Here is a 24,963-nt window from a genome sequence, read left to right on the forward strand (position 1 = left end):
CATGAAGCCACTAATAATTTGTCTAAGGACTTGCAAACCCTTTATTATTACTCTATTCTTCGAATAAAGTGGGAAGCCTGGTCGAGAGGCCAATCACGCTTGAACTTGGCTTGGCTATCTAAGAAGGGGGCTCGAGGCTCGACACCCGACTCGAACAGAGTTATGTTTACTGAGCACCTAAAGGCAGCACGGAAGACCTTCTCCCAGATACCCCCTTCCCCTCACTGGTCCACAAACTAGATTGGAAAGAAAGTAAATGAAAGTAGCGCTATATAAAAGCCGTAATTTAATTAAGTCGTGAAGAATTTTAATAAAACTTTATTTTTATATTGACACCCATTCTTTGGACTATTTGCTTATTAAATCCCTACGCCACTAATCAATGACTAATTATAACTTCCGAAGAAATCTCCGTTTGCGTTAGGCTAACGATGTTCTCCTACTCCCAGCATGTGTACTCACAGTAATGAAGTATGTGGCTCTCACTCTCCTGAATAGAGTGCTGTGTCAGACGAGACGACGCTCAATTAGCCTTGCGGTTCCCAGTTGCTGGACGTTGGTCTGAACAACGTTAAACTAATCTGTTTAAATCTGACATTTAAAGTTGGTTGACTTTCAGGGAGTCCTCTTACCTCCTCGAAAGTGTTAAAGTCACGTGACTCTAGAAAAAACGTGGTTGAAGATGTGAAAAAATCTTGATGATGTGATTTGAAATGTCTTGGTTGATACTCAATCCAATAGATAGATAGATAGATAGATAGATAGATAGATAGATAGATAGATAGATAGATAGATAGATAGATAGATAGATAGATAGATAGATAGATAGATAGATAAATTTTGCATGAGAACATTAAAACAGTCGAAAGTTTCAAAAGTTATAAAGCTATTTCTTATTTCACGTACAAGATCAAAGACATACAAGTTCGAATTCTTTTTCCTATAGTGTCGCTGCAACATGTAACCAAAGACTTATAAAAGCTTATATTGTAAATATTACCGAAAAAATAAGTAATTTCTGTTACTGTTTACAGTAAAAACGAATGGGTCTAAATTATAAGATAAATGCTTATATTGTTATGCTCTCTACTTGTTTAGAAATCAATGTTAAGCTTCCTATTCAAGTATTGCATTAATGTTATTATTTGACAATGTACCAAGAACATTAAGGGACAATACATTTCTGCGATCTACAACTGTGCTTCGGTAAGACCCACGTCTGAAGCTCAAACACTCAGTAGTGAAATCTAGACAGACATTCCAGTAAATTGACGAATTCTAGCTATCATTGATATGCAGGCCACGGCAAGGAACTCCATTCATCTCACTTTCTCTCTGCGATGTTTGGCTGTTCAATTATTCACGCCTCTTGTTTGAGCTCAATGTCATTTCATTTCACCACATAAGCGCTATTGACACAATTTTTGTGTGTTAACGCCGCTAATTAATGATATGTAATTGCTCATTTCAGATTATGTAATGTTGTATTTATTTCTATTTTAATTAACAAATGAATCTGCTATATTGTTATATTTTGGCAGATAGCTCTGATGTTTTGGTACAGATAATTCTTCTGGAGTTGTGATGCAGAAAATATAGTGTAATAAATTATATAGTTTATTATATTTGGCAAATTTAATAACTTTTTTTCCAGGACTAGAAACTAAGTCAACTAGCCTATCAAATCTCTGATACATGTTATAATTTTAAATTGCATATCAACTAGCCATCATACAAATACCAAAAAAAAATTAAATTATCCTGTTTGTTTTATTAAATTTAAAGAATGAAGTTTCCACGTCTGCTACAATTTTTGTATATTTCCAATAGTGTCATGCCATGACACCCAATTCACTGACGACTTCGTTCAAGTAATAGTGTCACTTAATCCTCGTACGACTTCTTATAAGTAACAAACAACTGTCTTTCAATGGCCCCTGTGTACCCCTATTAGTGCAATAGGCCCCTTGGCGCCATGGTTACTGTCTCAGTATCTGGAAATTTTGAGCTATGACCTGTTTTAACAATACGCCAGCTTCCGCCAGCTCTTTTATCACTAACCTAAAAAACTATATTTAAACTTTAAATAATCTACGAACTATATCAACAATACAATAAAAACTCATTACAATCCTAAATATAAGAACATTCTATAAACTAGAATCATTTTTTAACAATATTTAGAAAAGAAACAAGCAAAGTACAAAAGAATACTTTAAAAAAAACAACAAAGCTTATATTAAGTGTATCAATTTGTTTGGATTAGTCATTTAATTACATTTGTAATAAGCCTTATACGACAATCTATAAAGGGGACTAATTCAGCGTATACCACCACTTCAGTCAAGTACTATTTCTTTCCCTTTGGAAAGGGGACTAATTCAGCTTATACCGCCACTTAAGTCAAATACTTTTTCTTTCCCTTGTTTGAGATACCAAATAAAGTAATTTATTACCAATAGCTAACTAATTGGTTAATTTTTTTATTTTCTTTATTGATTCTTGTGTTGTCAGGTAAAAGAAATAAATGTGCAAAATTTCAGCTTGATCCGAGATTGGGTGTGGGAGAAATAACGTGTACAAACTTTTGGCCAGACAGGCAGACAGACAGACAGAGTTGACAGACATTGTAAAAAAAAAAAGATGAAAGTCTACAGACACATTACTAAATATGTCTAAGTTTATTTCTAAACCACATACAAACCCTGACCCCGACCATATCCTTGAACTATTGATATATAATGTCTATTCAGTAATCACTTCAATTGTTTGAGGTGACCAAACAAAATGTCCAATGGCCCCATCGTTGGTTGCCCTAATCTAAACATATCATAATAACCGCCAGCCGCGCGAGATCAATCCGCTTGACATGCGCACTCAATCCAAATATGAATGTCTTGTGATTAACAGAAATGTTCAATGTCGTCTGCTCAGATTGTGCAGCACAATTGTGTGTAAACAAGTCTAAATTACTATTACACTTTTTACATAGGAACAAGTTTGATTTCATGTACATTTTGGCTATAATAAATTGTGTGAATTGTTGATTCGGTAAGTCTACGTTTCATTTGAAATAATCGATTCTGAACTATAGATGTATCGTACATTTTAGTACTTTCGTTGATTGAATTTCTATTAACAAATCTGCATTATGGGTGTGTGTATCGAATCGATACTTATTTCAAACAAATTTATTTTGTGAAGAACTCAGAGATCATAAGTACCAAAGACTCAAATGAATTAATAGTGTAAACCATAAGGTTACGAGGCTTTGTATACATGTTTAAAGTCTTCTGTTTATGTATCCATTAGTTTAAAATACATTAAATGTATCTATTATTATGTATTTGTGTGTCTATGTATCTATATATATGTTCATGTTTCTACTAGCCGGACATTACCCGTGGCCCGCGGGCCTTAGTTTTTGTTTTACTGATCTAAGTGGTTTTTTTCAAAAGGTTTAGATAATAGTGAACAAATAGATGCTATCTTACTAGATTTTTCCAAAGCTTTTGACAAAGTTCACCACCATAGTTTGCTTTAAAAATTAAAATATTTTGGCATTAATGGTCCACTGCATCAGTGGATTAAAGATTGACTGATAGGGAGAGAACAAACTGTAATAATAAATGGCTCTAAATCAACACCGATAACAGTAAACTCATGTGTACCTCAAAGAACAGTCTTAGGTCCACTACTATTTTTAATTTACATAAATGATTTACCAAATTGCATTAGTTCAGGAACAAAAGTCAGATTAGTTGCAAACGATTGCATAATATACAGAACAATAAAAACAACACAAGACACAGATATTTTACAAAGAGAATTAGATGAATTACAGAAATGGGAATCAAATTGGAGCATGTCTTTTCACCCAGAAAAATGTCAGTTGTTAAGAGTAACAAAAAAACTAAAACAAATTAATTCCACTTATCTTATTCATGGCAAACCAGTAACACAGACTAAAAACGCAAAATACCTAACCAAGGTTAATGTCTTGATTGGTTAATGTCTTGATTGGTTAATGTCTTGATTGGTTAATGTCTTGATTGGTTAATGTCTTGATTGGTTAATGTCTTGATTGGTTAATGTCTTGAATGTCAAAATTCAATTTTCAGAATGAAGGCAATTCTAGGAGTATATCGCTTAGTGGTGTACCTGATTGTTTAATTCTGTCACAAAAATATAATAGAGCGGTTCCTTTTGTTCCCCCATAAAAACAACGAAACTCACAATGGAACCAATCACAGAACAAATCCAAAAATTGAAATTCTGCATAATTTAATTCATAAATCCAACAAAATAATTGCATCAGTTAGAGCCACAGTACCGATATCACAAAAAAATAGATAATCCCAAATAATGATATTAATTAACTGAACTAGCTCTCTTTACCTGGCTCGTCTACTGACTAACATTTATTGTGCTAAGATTTAATCTGTTTATTTCGAACAGTTTTAACCATTTTTGGACATTTTTTTCCTCACAATAAAACTCTGAAGCTCTAGCACATTTAGAAGTTCTAGCACATTTAGCACAAAGTAGTCATTGTTTAGTTGGCAACAGCGATCTTTGAGTTTAGCGTCCGTGACATTGTCCATTTGGTTTAGTTAACCCTTAAAACGCGTGTTGTAGTTTAGCCTCTAAACAGACTAGACTAATGTTTGCACTCATTGTAAAAGAGTTCAGCACTTTAAGGGTTAAAAAATCTCTGCCAATTTTCCTCTTTCCATGTTGTTGTTTTTTTTTACACTGTATCGTACCGACATTTTTTGTTCAGATCACTCTCTCTCTCTCTCTCTTTCTTTTCGTTCTCTTACCCTCCCAATTGCTTTCATTCTTTCTCTCTCTTTCTCCCTCTCTCTTTCTCTTTCCTACTTCCATGACTACATATGTAGAGTCAAACTTACCTTCTTGAAATCTTGCATACTGTCACGTAGCATAAAGCAGCGGATGCATTAAATTTATTTTTAGATTCTGCAGAGTCTGCACAGCAAGGTCATTGACGAATTTCTTGGAAATGGAGAGTACAAGTTAGTTCCATGACCATAAAAGGAAATTGAGCGGGGTGAAAGGAGTTTGTTTGGTTTTGAAAATGCAGAAAGAGGAAGAGGGGAGAGAGTATTTAAAGAATGAATAGAGTCAGTTGTAGTTAGAAGCTAGGAAGTCGACAGTAAACTCGTTTAACTAAATTGTATTGTACAGGGTTTATATCTTGTTAAAGCAATTCGTAGTTCCAGAATTGAAGCTTTGTATTTGTTACCGTGGAGTTATTTGTTGTTTTGAATTAATGTTTACATTTGTATCCCCGGCATAACGATATTGTTTGAGTTTTCAGTAATTGTTTAAAATAAGAAGAGTATAATAAATTAGAACTTCAGAAACGCATTGTCTGATCAACACAATCTCATCGTAAGACATCATCACATCTAGCACTCAAATTTAAATGATCATTGCACACATACATATTTGGTAATCATTTGCCTACTTCAAATCTTTCATAAATACTTGGTAAATATTTGCCTACTTCTATTGCCAAATTTATAGTCAAATTTACTGACTTCAGTTGTTACATACTTGGTTAAAAGTTATCTACTTTCATTGTTCCATACAAAGTATGTCTATTTTAAACTGTTACCTTATTTTTTTTCTTTTGTACATTGACTTTTTAGATCTTTCTTTCTTTACTATACTTTTAATAACTAAAATATATATATAATTTGTTTAAATACCACATATATTAAGTTATTCTGAGTACAAAATAAGCTTACAGAGTCAGGATTGAGTGCATTCTGTAGTCAAATGAAATGACTTTCGAAGGACTTTCAAATGATTGACTTTTGCTGAAATAACTGACAATTTTCTATTTCCTCAAAACCCTCAATGAACTTCATTGATTGGCTCTGCCATGCTAATTAGTCGTGATTTCCGCTGTTCGATTCTGTTATCTCACGATAGGGGTGAAGAGCTTCCGGTCCAGGCCTGTCCGTGAGATAAAAGCCTGACCAAAGATCAACGGGGATAATGGCGTCTTCAGCGCCGATTCTCTACTGGACTTTATCGAAGTTTATTTCACGCTAGAAATAATTGCTTACCGTGGGATTAAAAAATCAGACTGATAGAACAAAACTAGAGTGACTCCCCTTGTTCAATGTTGGGTGATATTTCTTGAATACTGTCTACAACAGAAAATATTTATAAAGTTAAGTGTTAGATAGATAGATAGATAGATAGATAGATAGATAGATAGATAGATAGATAGATAGATAGATAGATAGATAGATAGATAGATCTTATCTTATATGATATAGCTAGATAGCTAGATATAGATATAGATAGATAGATAGATAGATAGATAGATAGATAGATAGATAGATAGATAGATAGATAGATAGATAGATAGATAGATAGATCTTATACGATATAGATAGATAGATAGATAGATAGATAGATATAGATAGATAGATAGATAGATAGATAGATACCTATCCCTTAGTCTGTTGGACCGTTGGGGCACCAAGCAAGACTCGTCGACCGTCTTTCTCCATTCCTCCCTCCTGTCTTTTGCCTTGTTTAGAACCTCTTTCAATGACAGGCCCGTTTATTCTTTTATGTTGTCCTCCCATCGCTTTCTCTGTCTGCCTCTTCTTCTTTTTCCTGTACTGTTCCCTGAAGGAAGGTCTTTGCAGGTCCCGAAGATCTTGTAATATGGCCATAGATTTTAAGTTTGCGTTTTTATAGCAGGTCACCAAGGGGTCCGATAGCTACAGTAACCCTGTCTCTAATCTCTTGGTTTGTGATGCGGTCTTTGAATGTGATACCTAGAATCCTTCTGTAGCATCCCAATTTCGTTGCTAGGATTCTCCTCTCTAGCTCTGCAGTCAGCGTCCAAGACTCACATAATGACAGTATCTAGTGTTAAATATTTACTTTTTAATAACCAACGGTAAGAATAGAAGCGTGTGCTGTGCCCGACTAGTTTCTTTGGGTCTTAAATGTCCCGCGACTTCATGAGAGCTTTCAAGCCGTTTCTATCATATACCATTTGCTTCCAGCTTCATTTGTCTAAGCCAGTAAGGGCGAACTGGCGCATGATTTGATCTTCACAGCTTTTTCCGAGGCTACTATCTATATATATAATTCTCTTCATCGCCCAATTTTGCGGGACACCACGCCAAAGTCATGGAAAGATAACTCTTTTATTTCTGCAAGTCGGATTAGAGTTACCTCGCGTAACTTTCGCGGCGATAGAGAGCGCGGCTCAGAAAAAAAAAGAGCGGGGGGGGGGGGGGGGATAAGTTATCGTTTTCTTTATACCTTCTCTATTTGACCACATTGATGTGTGTATTTTTTTACACACGTCAATATCTGGTGTCATTAACCCTTAAAGTGCTGAGCTGTTTTACTATGAGTGCATACTAAATGGAATAAACTACCACATGCGTTATAAGGGTTAAAATAGTAGCATGTCTTTTTCAGTAGCTTTGTTTTGATTTTCCCCCTTCGTATTGCCCTTCGTTTCCTAACCATGGCCACCGCTTCACATATATTTCGTGGAGTCAACAGGTCTTTCAATGTAGTCGAAATTCCTGCATCAGGTAAACTGTTTATTTCTATCAGTCACATATTTCTGGAAAAATGTCATCGACGATACTGTTGATCTCGAACTTTGCAAGATGGCTGTAAGCTTTGTTGGCGAGTATTTTGATAACTATGGCGACGCCCTGTCCGTTGCTCTTACTCACGGAAGCACAGTCATACACTCTGCTCGATAATACGCTGCCTACGTGAATACTTCCGGCGTTTATGGTGGCGAGCAGTCATTTGTCCAAACCCACCCCATTTAAACAACTGTGTCTTTTAGAAAGTGTACACCCGTCACTAAATAGCGGTGTATTCTACGCCGCGGGTCTACTAGTTCTTATAGATATTGTTATTCGTGTTTTCATAAAGTCAATTTCTAAAATTACTCTAATTAATTGGTATACATTTGCTTCGTCACAGATCGCTCATGGATAAAATGTCCAACAGTTTTGCTCCGGTCTGGCAGACGTCAAGCTCACAACGTGCAGACGACGGCAATGTGATCCTTGAAGGTCGACTCAGGGCCAGCGGAGACCTCAAGATCACCCTGGACTTCCCGTTGGTCAAAGAGACGAACGTCAGTTCCATGTTGACCTCACCTGATCAGCTAACAAAGTCACGTGACACTGAAGGTCAGTTACTTCTTGAATACGCATACAGCAAACATATACACATACACATATATTATATATATATATATATATATATATATCAATAAGGCGTATGTATGTATGTATGCCCCGCATAGAAATCAAAACCGTTTGACCAATCTTGATAAAACTTGACATAAATGTTCCTTAGATCATGGCGGAGACCATAGTATATGTTTAACGTTCCTAACACTACCGGAAAGCCCTAAAAAGAGACAAAAAATACCTAATTGTAATTCTATTTTTTTTTTAAATTAACAAATCGGGTAAACCCTTTTTCACAGTATTTTATATTTAATATTAATATGTCGGCTGAACGGGTAATCCCATTTTCACAATCCACTTTTATTTTCGTGGCAAAATTTTAAAATGTGAAGGGAATATTCTCCAAGTTTAGCATACATCTAAATTCAAACCAGTAGATCAGCTAAGGCCCGCAGGCCGCGGGTCGTTTCCGGCTTGTATATATCTATCTATCTATCTATATCTATATCTATAGACAATCACACACATACATCTTTAAATTCAGATATCATCATAATAGTCTGCACAATAGGACATACTATTTAACTAAAAAATAAAAGAACAGTTTGGCATAAATGACTTAAAAATCTGACTCATGTGGTGATTCTCCGAAACTAATTTATACATCAATTGGTGACTTAATGACTGATCAATGTTCAATGGACCTCATTCACTAATCGTAAACAAACAACATTTAGCCGTATCCCGTATGGGAGACGAACGTATACCAAAGGCAGTCTTTTTTTGGTGAGCACAAAGGTGGTCGACGTAACAGAGGCGCCCCACGGAAACGCTTCAAAGACCAGCTTATGCGTCAACTTTCCTTGGCTGACATAGAAGAGAGCACCTGGTTACATGCGGCCTCAGAACGAGACAGCTAGAGGTCACTCACGAAGGCCGCGGGATACACATTTGAGACCAAAAGAAAATCTGCTGCCGAGGACAAACGCAGACGGCGAAAAGAAAATCTAAATCGACCACCTGCGGACAATGGTTATGCTTGCCCTGGTTGTGGCAAAATATATAGGTCACAGCTTGGACTGCGAAGCCACAGGAAATACTGCATTCCTCACTAATCTTCGGACTCGAAGTCTAGCCTTATTATTATTATTATTATTATATATAAACACATTGACGGAAGATCCGAAAATCTATATTGCGAATCATCTTTTGACTGGAAAGACATTGACCCGGAAGAACAAATAGATTTAGGTTTTATTAAATAGACACATTCATAGAGTTGTGCTTTTTACACATGTGTAACAAATAGACCATTTCGTTATTTCGCTGCAATATGGGCAAGCGAAAAAATATTGCTAATAACAACGTATCTGATAATGATACCGATATCGCAACTCAAAAGAGAGCAAGGTTTGAAAATCAAACCGAGTTAGTGGAAGATGCTGAAGTAGACCTAGATGTAGCTGTCGATCTAAATGGTGCCGTAGCCGCAACGATAAATGAAAATGGTACGTTGAAATTGAAATTTGGATTGGTCTGACTTGTCTTACTGTTGATGTATCAGACTAGATCTAGATTACCTATATAGCTAGATCTAGATTACCTATAGAGCTAGATCTAGATTAGAAAATAAATATATAGCCCTTTAGCATTTATGATAATGCTATTTATTAGCTTTTACTATGAGTGAATGAAGTACTAGATCAATATAGAATAGGCCTACATATATAATACCTGATGTCTAGGTCTAGTACTGGAGAGATAGAGCATAGATCATATTCATAGCATCGGTTTAAATCAGTGGTTCCCAAACTTTTTTTGCCTCGTAGACCCCTTGCCACGGTTTCTGATTTTCCGTAGACCCCCTGCTTAACTTGTATTGTATTTTTGTAAATTCATCAACATTTTTTAAAACTAATTTCTAAATGTAGTGAGTCTAATAGTGAAAAAGTAATTTAAAGCTACATTTGAAGTTATACAGATGTCATTTTTATTGATAAAATTGAAATCAATTAAAATAAGTAAATATATATTTCTGGAATAATCAAACACACTGGAAATATGTTGTTGTTTTTTATTTTGTAGGCTCATCATCCGTTGCTACGGATCTTATGTTTCCTATAGGAATTTGTTGTACTATGAAGTAGTCCTTGATACATTAAATATTAATGCATTAGTTTGCTTTAGGTATTATTGTAAACGTTTTCACAAAGAGCAGTTTCTCTTGTATTTCTTGATCTTTCACGTGTGGCTCAACAGAAGGGGCAAAGGCGAGCAACTGGCGCCAAAATCAGTAAGCTTTAGACAGGCAGGACTCATTAGCCTTGGCTTTCTACCCATGTAGCAGAAGGATAACTGAATTCAAACCTCTGCTGACTTGCAGCTATACCCAAACATGGGAAAGGTTTTGTGAGTCAACCCTGAGGAAAAATAAGGAGCCAGCAACCCTTAGGCAGTTTGCAGCACCCAGCTCTACATCCTGTCAGAGCCTGCTAGACCGTTGATCCCAAACTGTATATGTCGTTTGCAAAGAATTACATAAGAAGCCTTTAACGTTATAACTTAGACCACCGATATGCCCTTGATCTGTATTGTTGCTTAAAGAAAATCATAATATCAGATGTAGGTTTGTGTAAAACAAGTTTTTAAAACTGCTTTAACGCTAGGTAAAATCAATGTTTTACCTAAAGTGTTTTCCGTATTTGGCTATAAGTAAAAAGAGATATTGTAAGTCGTTCACAAAACGATCATCTTCTCTAAATGATGTCGAAGAGAGATTTTGTGGGTCTATTCTGAACTTATCTTTTTCAAACGTCTATCTTTATCAGGGTGGCATCGTCTCAAATTATCCTCCAGCGTAAATAGTTTCATATCGTCATAAAAAGGTCACTTAGGCAACCGCTTGTTTGGCAAGGAAGGAATGAATCCAATTTTAAATAATCAACGGTATACAATCTACATTTCTTTTTGTTAAAAATAACTTTCATGTAGACAATATTAAAATTTTAAAATAAATATTGAAATTAAATGCAACAATTTTTCGTTTGAATACCAGTTATAAATATTTAAATGATTAAAGGTACAAATTATATATTAGTGTAGGAAATAATTACATTAATGGAAGTGAAAATTAAAGGCACAAATGATATGAAATGAAATCCATTATCGTAGACTCCCATGGACATCTCATAGACCCCCAATAAATTTGTTCACTTTCGTAGACCTTTGGAAGTCTTCGTATACCCCTGGGGGTCTATATAGACCACTTTGGGAATCACTGGTTTAAATGATCTATATAGATCTAGATTATCTTGTGTGTGTTTATATATATATATCATCATTGGCCTCCTTCAGTCGTGAAACGACTATGGTTCATCTGGAACACTTTTTCATATGGCTGTGGAGCCCTACTTTGGAGAGATACTCCCGTCCACATATATTGCATGTCAAGGTAGCTTTCGCTTTGGTGGTAGAGGAGCTGGCCATTTTCCGCGAGGCACGCTTTTCTTCAAGAATCGAGGTCAATGTTTTCTCGCTGTCAATAGCTTTCTTGGTCACTGTCTCTCTCCAACTAGTGCGGTCAAAGGCTGTCTTCCCAATGGTCATATATATATATATATACATATATATATATATATATATATATATATATATATATATATATATATATATATATATATATATATATAAAGTAGAAAGTAAGGTGTATATATGTATGTATGTCCCGCATATAAATCAAAACCGTTTCACCAATCTTGATAAAACTTGGCAGAAATTTTCCTTAGGTGCTAACTGGAACCGTTACGTATGTATGGTAGCCCTACAACAAACTAAAGACCCTCAAAAACATATCAACATCCCTCATTAAGTTGCATTTATTACCCTTATTTTGAAATCAAACAAAATAATTAATCACCAACAATTAATTAACTAGTTGTTTAATGTTTTCATTGCTTCATTTCTTGTCAATTTTAATGAGGAATTGTGCAAAGTTTTTACTTGATCCGAAGATGAGATAATGGAGAAGAAACAGGTTCAACCTTTTTTTTTTGGACAGACAGATGGACAGACAGACGGACAGACAGACGGACGGACAGACAGACAGACGGACAGGCAGACGGACAGACAGACAGCTTTGTAATAAAAAGATCTCTTTGACATTAAAACCACATTAATCATTTAAGGTTCATGTATCCACAGCTCTTGCTGTGCGAGTGTCTGCCTCTACATCCACTGAGTCCTCCAAGGAGAAGAAGACTGGAGATGGTGAGGACATCACGACCCTGGACAAAATCATCCTGGCCTGTGACCATTTCAGCGAGCTGTCCACTTTCCATGGCATGAGACTTTTATGTTCACGAGGGCCCAACCCCGTCAGAAGGTCAGTTTCGAATTCGTGTGCCGTCATGCGGAACTATTTATACAGCACTCTGTCATTAAGCCGCCGGGCAAAATAAGACCGCTTATTAGTTTCATTGCTGACTTCTGAGCTTTATATAGCACTAGAATTATCCACCGGCTACGCCCGTTAATTTGTTCCCAGGCGCATTATGGGAAGTTACATCAGCCGATACAATAACATCAAAAAATCGAAAATTAAACAAAACATCTCATATCAGCTTCAAGCATCATAACATGACTTGTGATGTTATATTTTTTAAGAGTGCGCCGACTGAAAAAAAAGTCCTGGGTTTGAATCCTGGGTGAAAAAAAAAAACATCTTGCTGAAATTACTGTGCCAGGAGAGGCAGAGAGAACAAAAAAAAAACGCTAGGGTCATTGTGCTGGCAACCAAATGCCTCAGTGACTGTTTAGCTACAGCTGCCTGTGAGCTCTTGTACATTCTTAACCTGTAACACAGGGGTTCTCTACCTGTGGGTCGCGACCACTTTGGGGGGTCGATTGACGATTTGCCAGGGGTCGCATAAGACCATTAAAAAAATGGATTATTTTGTCTATTCTTCTATTGCTGTGTGTGTTTGCGGGGGGGGGGGTTAAAAAGGGGTCGTCGAGCCTAAAAGGCTGAGAACCGCTGCCAGTGTAACATGTAATAGGCGCATTTTGTTGAGCTTAACGACGCACCATTGTTGACAGACTTTGAACGCGACATTTGATGACGTTAAGGATAGCGGGGTTTAGTTTGTTGACACACTTGGAAATGTTTGTACTTGGAAATGTTTGTACTAGGAAATGTTTGTACTTGGAAATGTTTGTACTTGGAAATGTTTGTACTTGGAAATGTTTGTGCAATAAAAAGTCGGTACTAGGAAATGTTTGTACTAGGAAATGTCTGTACTAGGAAAAGTTTGTACAATAAAAAGTCTGCACTAGGAAATGTCTGTACTAGGAAAAGTTTGTACAATAAAAAGTCTGCACTAGGAAATGTATGTACTAGGAAATGTCTGTACTAGGAAATGTTTGTATTATAAAATGTATGTACTAGAAAATGTTTGTATTATAAAATGTCTGTACTAGGAAATGTTTGTACTAGGAAATGTTTGTACTAGGAAATGTTTGTACTAGGAAATGTTTGTACTAGGAAATGTTTGTACTAGGAATTGTTTGTACTAGGAAATGTTTTTACTAAAAAAAAATGTTTATGCTATTAAAAGTATGTACTAGGAAATGTTCGTACTATGAAAAGTCTGTACTAGGAAATGTTTGTACTAGGAAATGTTTGTACTATGACAAGTCTGTACTAGTAAATGTTTGTACTATGAAAAGTTTGTACTAGGAAATGTTTGTACTATGAAAAGTCTGTACTAGGAAATGTTTGTACTATGAAAAGTCTGTACTAGGAAATGTTTGTACTATGAAAAGTCTGTACTAGGAAATGTTTGTACTATGAAAAGTCTGTACTAGGAAATGTTTGTTTGTACTAGGAAATGTAGGCTGTTTTAGTTTCAGGTGCATAAAATAAGAAAATGTGTATTATCTAATTATGTAAACTGTAACAGGTCTATAGTAGGGCAGTTCCGAAATAAAATAGGTCTGTAATAAGCTAAGTCTGTGAAAGGAAAGGTATGTAATTAGAAAGGTATGTAATTAGAAAGGTATGTAATTAGAAAGGTATGTAATTAGAAAGGTATGTAATTAGAAAAGTATGTAATTAGAAAGGTAAGTAATTAGAAAGGTATGTAATAAGTAAGGTATGTAATAAGTAAGGTATGTAATTAGAAAGGTATTTAATTAGAAAGGTATGTAATTAGAAAGGTATGTAATTAGAAAGGCATGTAATTAGAAAGGTATGTAATTAGTAAGGTATGTAATTAGAAAGGTATGTAATTAGAAAGGTATTTAATGATCAACAAACGATCGTTTTAATGTTTTATTATTGTAGATTATATCTAAGTAAATGCGTGCACAGTGCTGGCTACAGATCTGTAGTACGCCCTCTCAATACGCCACAAGCCCCCCTCCCTCCCTGGTAACTGTTACCCAGCAAACAAAAGTCCCCTTCCTCTGTTTGTAAACAATGAGATCGAACTTATTGGTTTTTCGGGGATTTCGTTTTCAGCGAATCTGTAATCGGTTATTTGCCCCTCAACTTCACACGATTCGAATCGATACCAACTTTTGTATAAAGTGTTTGTCTTTCTCTGGCCGTGTTATTTCCTTCATTCAAACTTTTCTCTCAATCAATTTAAACCAAAAAAAACTTCCGAGCATTTTGTTGTTAGACGCGCAAACTTTCTATACAAGTGAACAGGGACTGATATATATATATATATATAAGTGAACAATATTGGAGATAAATAGTTAGGTTGTTGTTGTTGTTTTTTGTTTGTTTGTTGTTGTTTTTTGGTGTATCCGGCGTATAAAATATATGAATTGTTGATGAGTTATGCATTATAAACGATTTTAAGATAATTTTAGTGCATTTTCTAAGCGGTTTTAATTGTAACTAAATCTAATTTTTAATATTTAGTTGGCAGCAATGATCTAATCACATGGATGGATTGCTGCCTTGTCGTGCGGTTTGCGCGCTGGACTGTCGTTCGGATTTATCGACGGTCGAGGGTTCAAACCCTGCCCTCTCCCATCCCCCGTCGTCCTGCGGGAGGTTTGGACTAGGAAGTACACTATCTTCAACTCTGAAGGAACATCCGAAATATGTAAAACATTTTACAAAACATGGCGTCAAAATCTCTCCAAATCTTTCTCTATTTATTATCTCTTATTTTTCTTCAGGTTTCCTTATATCGCCTCCACTTTTCCCCATATTGATTTTCCTTCTTTTTCTATGTTTCTTTATTTTGTGGCTTAAAGAAAGTAAACTGGAACTTAACAAACAAAGTGGAGAATAAGTAAACTGGAGCTTGACAAACAAAGTGGAGAATAAGTAAACTGGAACTTAACAAACAAAGTGGAGAATAAGTAAACTGGAGCTTAACAAACAAAGTGGAGAATAGCGTGTTTAAGGTTTATCGATAATCTCCAATATTGAAATCTATACAATGATTGATTATTAGTTACTGAAATTTGAAATTGTTTGACTATAAGCTACTGTAATATATAGATTGATTGGTTCTTGGTTACGGAAATCTATAAATTTATTGATTATAAGTTACTGAAATCTATAGATTTACTGATTATTAGTTACTGAAACTTATAGATTGATTGATTGTAAGGTACTTAAATCTATAGATCGGTTGATTATAAGTTACTGAAATCTAAAGCTTGATTGACTATAAGCTACTGAAATCTATAGATTGATTGATTATAAGGTACTTAAATCTATGGATTGATTGATTATAAGGTATTTAAATCTATAGTTCGGTTGATTATAAGTAACTGAAATCTAAAGCTTGATCAACTATAAGCTACTGAAATCTATTGATCGATTGATTATAAGGTACTTAAATCTATAGATCGGTTGATTAATATGTTTGCCATCAAATGTAATTAAACATAAGACACCGGAGGATGTTCTATACAAACAAATACAATATTGATTTGGCTGGCCGCTGGCCCCACACGCAACAACACACACACGCGATTGAATGTTATTGGCTATTGATTGGTTTCCACTGTTCATATCCTGAATGCGCTATTAAAAACACTGAAGATTCATATAAAATTTCATTGTCAGGATAATTAGTCTCAGAAGTGTAAATTCATTGAGCGAAGAGTCTTATTTCATTGTTTGTCAAGATTTGATAGAGATGGGGACTACATATGGAAATTTTTGGATAAAATATTTATGGACAGCCATCGGAGAGCTCGTCGTATTCTCGTGCGAATTTCAGGATTTGCGACATCTTCCTCTCATGGCAATATTTGAACAGTTAATTAATTCTGTTATCTGGTGCTGGGAGTGGTTCCTTGGTCCACAATTAACAACCCGAAGAAAACGCTCAATCCTTGGTGAACACACATTCATTGGACTAATTGTTCACACGTGTTCAGGAACAACTTCCGGGAGCACATTGATTTCAATTTGTAATCGTGTCGCTTATTTGATGCCAACTTGAGAGATCGTACAACTTATTAGAAGTTGATGCCAACTTGAGAGATCGTACAACTTATTAGAAGTTGATGCCAACTTGAGAGATCTTACAGCTTATTAGTAGTTGATGCCAACTTGAGAGATCTTACAGGTTATTAGTAGTTGATGCCAACTTGAGAGATCTTACAGGTTATTAGAAGTTTGATTTCAACTTGAGAGATCGTACAACTTATTAGAAGTTGATACCAACTTGAGAGATCTTACAGCTTATTAGTAGACGTTTGATGCCAACTTTGGAGATTTATTATTAGCTAAATCTTCTCAGAGACTGCTGATATAAACAGTAGGTCAACCTCAGTCTAGTTGAAATCAAATTTCCTTTTGCCGCTTCCATGAGGAACCGAGGAAAAATTCCCGATGGAAGTTTACGAGTGGTGGCAGAAGTGAACGAATCCATTGTTCGAATGAAGCCTCCTCAAAGACCTGGAATTCTGGGGTATAATTCTCATTTTATCGTAATTATCCTGACGATTTTTTCGTTTCAATAGTTATCACTTCAATTCTTTGTATTCAATATCGCTTAGCAATAAAGATACTTTACTTAATTACATATGCATTTGTTTTTAAGTTTGCTCTGCTGCTATTAATTGTGAAAACGCATATTAGACAATATTGTATTGCTTATTGGTGTTTATCATTATTATTATTAGTAGTAGTAGTAGCAGTAGTATTCTATTATTATTATTACTATTATTTTATTATAATTATTATTATTATCTATATTTTTGGTCTAGCAGAAGTCAAGTTTTAAAATAAGAAAGGTTTGTTTCCTTTAGATTTATCTGGTCACTTTTGATTGTGGGTTGCCTGGTTGCCTTAGCACTCCAAGTACGACAGCAAGTTCTCTACTTTTTCAGCAATCCAAAGACGATCAACGAAGAGACCAAATTTGTGGACTCTGTTGAGTTCCCCACAGTGACTATTTGTAACGAGAATGCTTTTAGGTAGGTACTATGACGTTCATTTATTGATCCTTAGTTTACTTTCTCAACAACCTGATTTTGTTTCTGCTTAGAAGTAAGGTCGTGATGACATTTTCTAACCAAGTTGTCTCGCGTGCTGACTAAAGCTATAAATTAGACTCATAGTCGGTAGCCATTGAACATCTTTGTTTGGTTCCAATTATAAATGGCCCAATTTATGTCTCAGAATAAAGAACCTGTTTTTTTCTTCCATTTCTATTTATTGTACCTGATAAGACGTGAATCAATCAACAATTTTTGTTACCAATTAAGTTAATTAATTATTGGGGATTAATTATTTTGTTTGATATCGAAATAAGGGGGATTAAATGCTAGTTAATGAGAGTTTTCAATGTATATATGGGTTGAATCCCTTTAGTACGTTTTCTTCTCCCACTTCCCAAACTCGGATCAACTTGAAATATTGCAGAATCATTCGAAGTCAATGATAATACACGAATCAATCCAAAAATTAACCAATAGGCTAACCAATTAAGTACTAATTAATTAATTCCGATTTATATAGCACATTGGGAGCTAAACCCTGCCATTTTTAGATAAATGGCAATAATCAGCGGTTCTTTCCTTAACTCTTTCTCTCCTAACCAGCGTTGATTCCACCAGAATGTGGTAAATAATTACGGAGAGAAAGAGTTAAGATAAGCTTTACATTTTTTTACATAGTACATAGAAGTGCATAGAAGTCAAACTCATAAAGCGCTGGTTGTGAATGTGTATGTGTGTGAGTGATTGCTGCTCGAATGTTTTTATCCATATTGTTTTTTGTAAAGTAGTTACGCTGAGGTTGCCCATTGCAGTCAAACTGAATTTCCATTTGATTGGATCAATAAAATTATCTTATCTTATCTTATCTTATCTTATAATCATTCTATTTCATTGTGTTTTAGGATTTCGGCCGCCTACAACTTGAAACTCTACGACATCCTGAACAATATGTTCAACTCCACTTTAACTCTCGACATTGTGGCCGAGGCTGGTTTAGTTAACCTTACGCTGGATGAGCTCAACTACTTAGGCGGGAATGATATTCATAACATGATTTTAAAGTAAGTGACGTCGTGGGACCTTATGTGTGACGCTTTGCTGTGTGCGAGTTATTGTATGTGAGACGTGTGATGCGTGACTTTTTATGTGACGTTATGTGACGTGTGACGTTATTGCGGCGTGTAATGGTATCCGGTGTGTGGCGTTATGTGATGTGAGATGTTATGAGACATGTGACGTTATGTGGCGTGTAATTGTATTCGATTTGTGGCGTTATGTGATGGGAGATGTTATGAGACGTGTGACTTTATGTGATGTGAGATGTTATGAGACGTGTGACGTTATGTGATGTGAGATGTTATGTGACGTGTGACGTTCTGTGGCGTGTATTGGTATCCGATGTGTGGCGTTATGTGATGTGAGATGTTATGAGACGTGTGACGTTATGTGATGTGAGATGTTATGAGACATGTGGCGTCATGTGATGTGAGATGTTATGAGACGTGTGACGTTATGTGGCGTGTAATGGTATCCGATGTGTGGCGTTATGTGATGTGAGATGTTATGAGACGTGTGACGTTATGTGATGTGAGATGTTATGAGACATGTGGCGTTATGTGGCGTTTGAAGTTATGCTACGTGAGGCATGTGGCGTGTGAAGTTATGCTACGTGAGGCATGTGGCGTGTGAGGTTATGCTACGTGAGGCATGTGGCGTGTGACGTTCTGTGACGTGTAATGGTATCTGATGAGCGACTTTATGTGATGTGAAATGTTATGAGACATGTAATGTGTGACGATATGTGATGTGTGAAGTATGTTATGTTGTTGTTGTTTTTTTTTTTGTTTTTTTTTGGTGTGTTTGTGTGTTTTTTAGAGAGGTCTCTTCAAGTAACGCAATGTCAATATTAAGTTACCTAAGGATAAGTTACCAAAATGTAATTGCTAAGACTGTTGAACCATAGACTCTTGAAACTTTAGGCCGGCAAGACGCTCCATTCCACCGACGTGGCTGAACATTAGTCCTGTCTGGGAAAAATCCAAGCAGACATAAATAGATCACATCTCTATTTTCAGAGGCTTGAAATTGGGACTAGAGATGAGGCCAAAGGCCGAACACACCGGAGAATCTCCAACATTTTCTTTCAATGTACCACGTAAACTGTGTGGGTTTTTGCAGTATAACGGACGCTTAAGGAACGACGTATGTATCGTTCCTAGGCGCCCCAACGGGAGTCTTTTTTTTTTTTGCTTCCCTGCAGTGCCCCGATACCTAAATGTGACTTAGCTACCTAACTGAGGAGTTTCAAATGCCAATGTAGATAAGAAATCTTTATTTCGAGATATGACTTAAGCAGAGTGAACGGGAAATTGTCTAGCAGACGACTCCTCCGCCCAAATATACAGAAAACAGATTGTACCAAAGGCTCAAGGGCATACTACATTATCATGGAAGAAACGCTATATGTAGTAGCAACAAAAATATAAACATAATTTTAAAAAAAAATAAAGTTTATCTAAGTGAAAAAACTCTACATTTGCAACATCTCTCAATAATGTGCAAGTTATTTCCCTTTTTCGATAGCAAGCAAAATAATTAGTTACCAATGATTAATAGACAAATTGGTTAATTTGTTTTATTGATTCATGTCTTCTCAGGTACAATAAATAATTGTTAAAGTTTTTAAATTGATCCGAGAAAGAGAAAGGGTAGTAATAACTTTTACAAAATTTATACCAGACAGACAGGCTGACAGGCAGAGTTGATATAAGTATAAGGTCTGTAAAAACGTGTATGGTTTCTTTCGTACCTATCAATTGAAATATATGCATATCAAGAACAGTTAACTCATCGAAAGTGTTAAACGCCATATATTTCTGTGTCATGAATGAGAAATGTATTTGTATCCAGACATATTTATCTTCGATTACTTTGTGACTAAAGACTCTCAGTGGCCCCCGTTTCTCACTTCAGATGTAAGTGGAACGCCGCTGAAGCCTGTGGCCCAGAAAATTTTACCAGGATGATTACTGACCAAGGCCTGTGCTATTCCTTTAATGGGCCTACCTCCCCCCGCAACCTGACAGTGGAGACTCCAGGTATGTTGTGATGGAAGCGTGTTGAAAATATTCTTCTGTTTCTCTTTTCAAAAGTTATGCTGCACTTCTGACACAATTGTGCTTCGAGAAATCAAATGAACTATAGCTTCCAAATGAAATTGTTTATTGTCACGTGATATTTAGTGTACATAGAATGTTAAGACCTACTACACATTAGTTTCGAGAAGAAACGACACATTGCCTATAATACCAAATATAGACACAAATGTATATTATAGTACTAAAAAGACTTTTCTAGCTATTTTTCAGAAAGGAAAGAAGCTAATATTAGTAAGGGTTTATTGACATTGGGGAAGACAATAGGCAGGATCAGTTGGTCGACTATAAAAATTTCATACTACATATTTTGTCTACTTTTGTGAATTTAATATTGAAACTAAGTTATACTTACTTTACCTATCCCTTAGTCTGTTGGGGCACCAAGCAAGACTCATCGACCGTCTTTCTTCATTCCTCCTTGTCTTTAGCCTTAGTTAGAACCTCTTTCAATGGCAGGCCCGTCCATTCTTTTATGTTGTCCTCCCATCGCTTTCTCTGTTTGCCTATCTTTTTTTTTCCTGGTACTGTTCCCTGAAGGAAGGTCTTTGCGAGCCGCTAAGATCTTTTAATATGGCCATAGAATTTATGCTTGCGTTTTTTTACTATAATTAGCAGGTTAGACTACCGTTATACTATGTTTTAGTGGGTATACAATATTCTGATTATTTCACTTACTCTCATTATGGAGAGTCCTAGAGCGAAAGACTAAAGCTTCCTCCATATTGAAATGTGTGCTACATACGGAAGAGTTGGGAAAATTTGATTCTGCGGTGCTAATCACTTTAAAGTGATATAGTTTATCGGCATTTTCTTTTCTTTATTTTGTACTCCGGATACACCAAAAAGGTAGCTATTTATAGTTTTTTCCGCCATGTATGAAACTCTTCAATTACTTACACCACTTGCTCATAACATTGTTACTTAACGTATCAAATATTTCAGTGAGTTTAAATTCATTATTTTACTTATGTAATATTCATTTATAGTAATAACGGCCACAGATGTTAGTGAGATTAAGTTTGGGGTTTACAAGATTTTGTGAGCACGACTGACCCACAGGGGCCACCCATGAGTTTGTTAACAGTCTTTTTTGTTACCTTTATTTTTTTTTTACTGCAATTCGTAGAGACTCACTATCTGAATGGAATGACCTTTCTGATTGGCATCCACGTTTATTTGAAGGTGCATCGCGAGGTCTTCAACTCACCCTGAACATCGAGGAATACGAGCGAATGATGGGCTCCCATGTGGCGTCTGGTATCCACATCTTAATCCACAACAAACGGGAGTATCCACTGGTGGAGCAGTTGGGTCAAGCCATTGCCGCCGGAAGTCATACTTTTGTGGCCCTCAAGTTGAAAAAGGTTGGTAACCCAACGTTTATTGTTGTCTTGTCCCCTGTTCTTCAACTTACTGATTTTTTAGTTCATGGTTTTAGCGTGTAATGGGTCCATTTAATAGCTTTGTCCCAATGGCTTCAATGTAATGGCTTTGATATATTGGTATCACTTTAATGGATTTAATCTGATATTTTAATGTGATGCTATCAGTGAAATGATAATAATGTCATCGTAATGGTTTAATATTATTTGTTTTTATCTAATGGTATTTTATTCTAGAGGTTTCAACCTAATGGTTTTTATTCAATTCTTTTTTTTTAAATGTAATGATTGAATCTAATGGTCTTAAATCAGTGTTTTAAATATTGCCTTTCTTATTACCACTAATAACCTAATTAACTAGACCGATTTTATTGATAAAGGCTTCGAGCCCGACATATCTATGGAGATATCGGTTTTAATTTTAAGGTGCCTGGATGTTGATGGAACAAAATAAATTTGTACATGAAATAGCCCTAATTCAAAGGTCAAATCAACTGAATTAGATACAGCGAAAGGCATGTTTACATATCAGGCATGTTCACATAGCAGACATGTTTACATACCAGACATGTTTACATACCAGACATGTTCACATACCAGACATGTTTACATATCAGGCATGTTCACATAGCAGACAAAGGCTGTGATGTTTAAATGCAAATCTGAAGTGTTTGGATATCAATAGAGAAAAGGGAAGGGCTTCTGTGTTATTGAAATATTGATCACTTGTGACAAGAACTAAATAAAATGACAAAAGAAGACTAAGATAGCTTCCATCGGATTGCCTTTTGAAACCTTGTCCTATAATTATTTTTTTAATTGTATTCTATTATTTGTGATTGTGATATAGAAAGAGTGGGCCACTTGTTAGAAGCATGATATCTATTTTTAATTAAAAGCGAATTTCTAACAGCGCTTCGAAAAGAGATAATAACATTTATTGATTATTGTAATGTATAAGTACTTTGTGCCTAATTTATTCTTCTTACTTGTTTTGTTTTTCCCTCATTAGTACTCTAGGTGTACTTCTTTGTACCTCGTGTGTACTTCATGTGTACTTTGTTTGTACTTCATGTGTACTTTGTACTTCGTTTGTTTGATTGACTTCACATTTTTCTTTCTTTCTATGACACATCCGCCGCGCGATACATCTCTGTAAAATAAAGATTATAGCACTATTTCAATAATAGAATATGCATCCTCTGATTGGGACTTCCTCAACTCAAGAAAATATTAAAAAACTGGAACAGACACAAAATAGAGATTCATAGCAAATGAATATTCACATTTGACTAGAGTAAGACCTTTAGTAAAATCACTAAATTTAGAAAGCCTTCAGGATAGAAGACTTAAAAGTAAAGTAGCAATTATACATAAAACACTGAACCATAATCTTCAAATACAAAAACAAAATTTAATAAAATACTCTGAAAGACACAAAGATAAAGGCACATTCCTCGTCCCATATGCTAGGACAAATTTGTACAAATACTCCTTCCCTGGCGCTATTAGAGCATGAAATGGGTTGCCTAAACTAGCTAGGAAAACCAGTGACTTGGCAGAATTTGGGTCATTGGTTAATATGCATGATGCGTAGGACGTAATCATCTTCTTTTTTGAAGTAACGTCTGTATTATAAGATAAGAAGATAAGATTCAGCTTAAATCTCGTCTAATAAAGTTACCTCCTTGTACGTGGCTACTGTCTCCAGGAGACACGTCTGGGCTACCCCTACGACAACTGCCAGGATGGCCTCTTGCTTCACGTGCCCAACCACACCTACACCTACACCATGCCTGCGTGTAAGATTGAATGCTACGTGGAGTTCACCTTGAAGAAATGTGGCTGCCGGGACTACTACATGCCTGGAAGTAAGTATTGCGGATTGGGATTGACTTGACTGTAGATACTGTTGACTCCCAACGGAGCAGAGGGACGCGACAGTACTGCGTCATCGGGGCTTTCCACAGCTGGGTCCATGACCATCCTATCTGACTTTGCTTTAGTGTCGTTGATGCTGTTAATTTTGTTGATGATGTTAATGTTGATGATGTTGTTGATGCTGCTAATGTTGATGATGTTGTTGATACTGTTAATGTTGATGATGTTGTTGATGCTGCTAATGTTGATGATGTTGTTGATGCTGCTAATGTTGATGATGTTGTTGATGCTGCTAATGTTGTGGATGATGTTAATGTTGATGATGTTATTAATGTTGTTGATGTTGTTAATGTTGATGATGTTGTTGATACTGTTAATGTTGATGATGTTGTTGATGCTGCTAATGTTGATGATGTTGTTGATGCTGCTAATGTTGATGATGTTGTTGATGCTGCTAATGTTGTGGATGTTGTTGATGCTGCTAATGTTGTGGATGATGTTAATGTTGATGATGTTATTAATGTTGTTGATGTTGTTAATGTTGATGATGTTGTTGATACTGTTAATGTTGATGATGTTGTTGATGCTGCTAATGTTGATGATGTTGTTGATGCTGATAATGTTGATGATGTTGTTGATGCTGCTAATGTTGTGGATGATGTTGATGTTTATGATGTTGTTCATACTGCTGATGTTGTTGATGCTGATAATGTTGATGATGTTAATGTCGATGATGTTGTTGATGCGGCTAATGTTGATGATGTTGTGGATGATGTTAGTGTTGATGTTGATACTATTGTTATCATTAATGTCGGTGTTGTTGATATTAATATTGCCCTTGTT

General features: G+C 35.7%; 1 protein-coding gene across 1 annotated transcript in view; it reads left to right on the top strand.

Moving 5' to 3' along the window:
- The first annotated feature begins 2,921 nt into the window (after positions 1-2,921).
- The window catches only part of LOC106066795 (uncharacterized), a 47,216-nt gene continuing 25,174 nt past the window's right edge, over positions 2,922-24,963 (top strand). Inside the window, exons 1-8 of the mRNA XM_056009123.1 lie at positions 2,922-3,051; positions 8,008-8,219; positions 12,423-12,603; positions 17,508-17,675; positions 18,602-18,760; positions 20,673-20,797; positions 22,040-22,221; positions 23,951-24,110. Coding sequence (XP_055865098.1) covers positions 8,015-8,219; positions 12,423-12,603; positions 17,508-17,675; positions 18,602-18,760; positions 20,673-20,797; positions 22,040-22,221; positions 23,951-24,110 — 1,180 coding nt within the window. The 5' untranslated portion in view covers positions 2,922-3,051; positions 8,008-8,014. The remainder of the gene's footprint in view (positions 3,052-8,007; positions 8,220-12,422; positions 12,604-17,507; positions 17,676-18,601; positions 18,761-20,672; positions 20,798-22,039; positions 22,222-23,950; positions 24,111-24,963) is intronic.

The sequence above is a fragment of the Biomphalaria glabrata genome, chromosome 13 (genome assembly GCF_947242115.1).
Source record: "Biomphalaria glabrata chromosome 13, xgBioGlab47.1, whole genome shotgun sequence".
NCBI classification, from domain to species: Eukaryota; Metazoa; Mollusca; class Gastropoda; family Planorbidae; genus Biomphalaria; species Biomphalaria glabrata.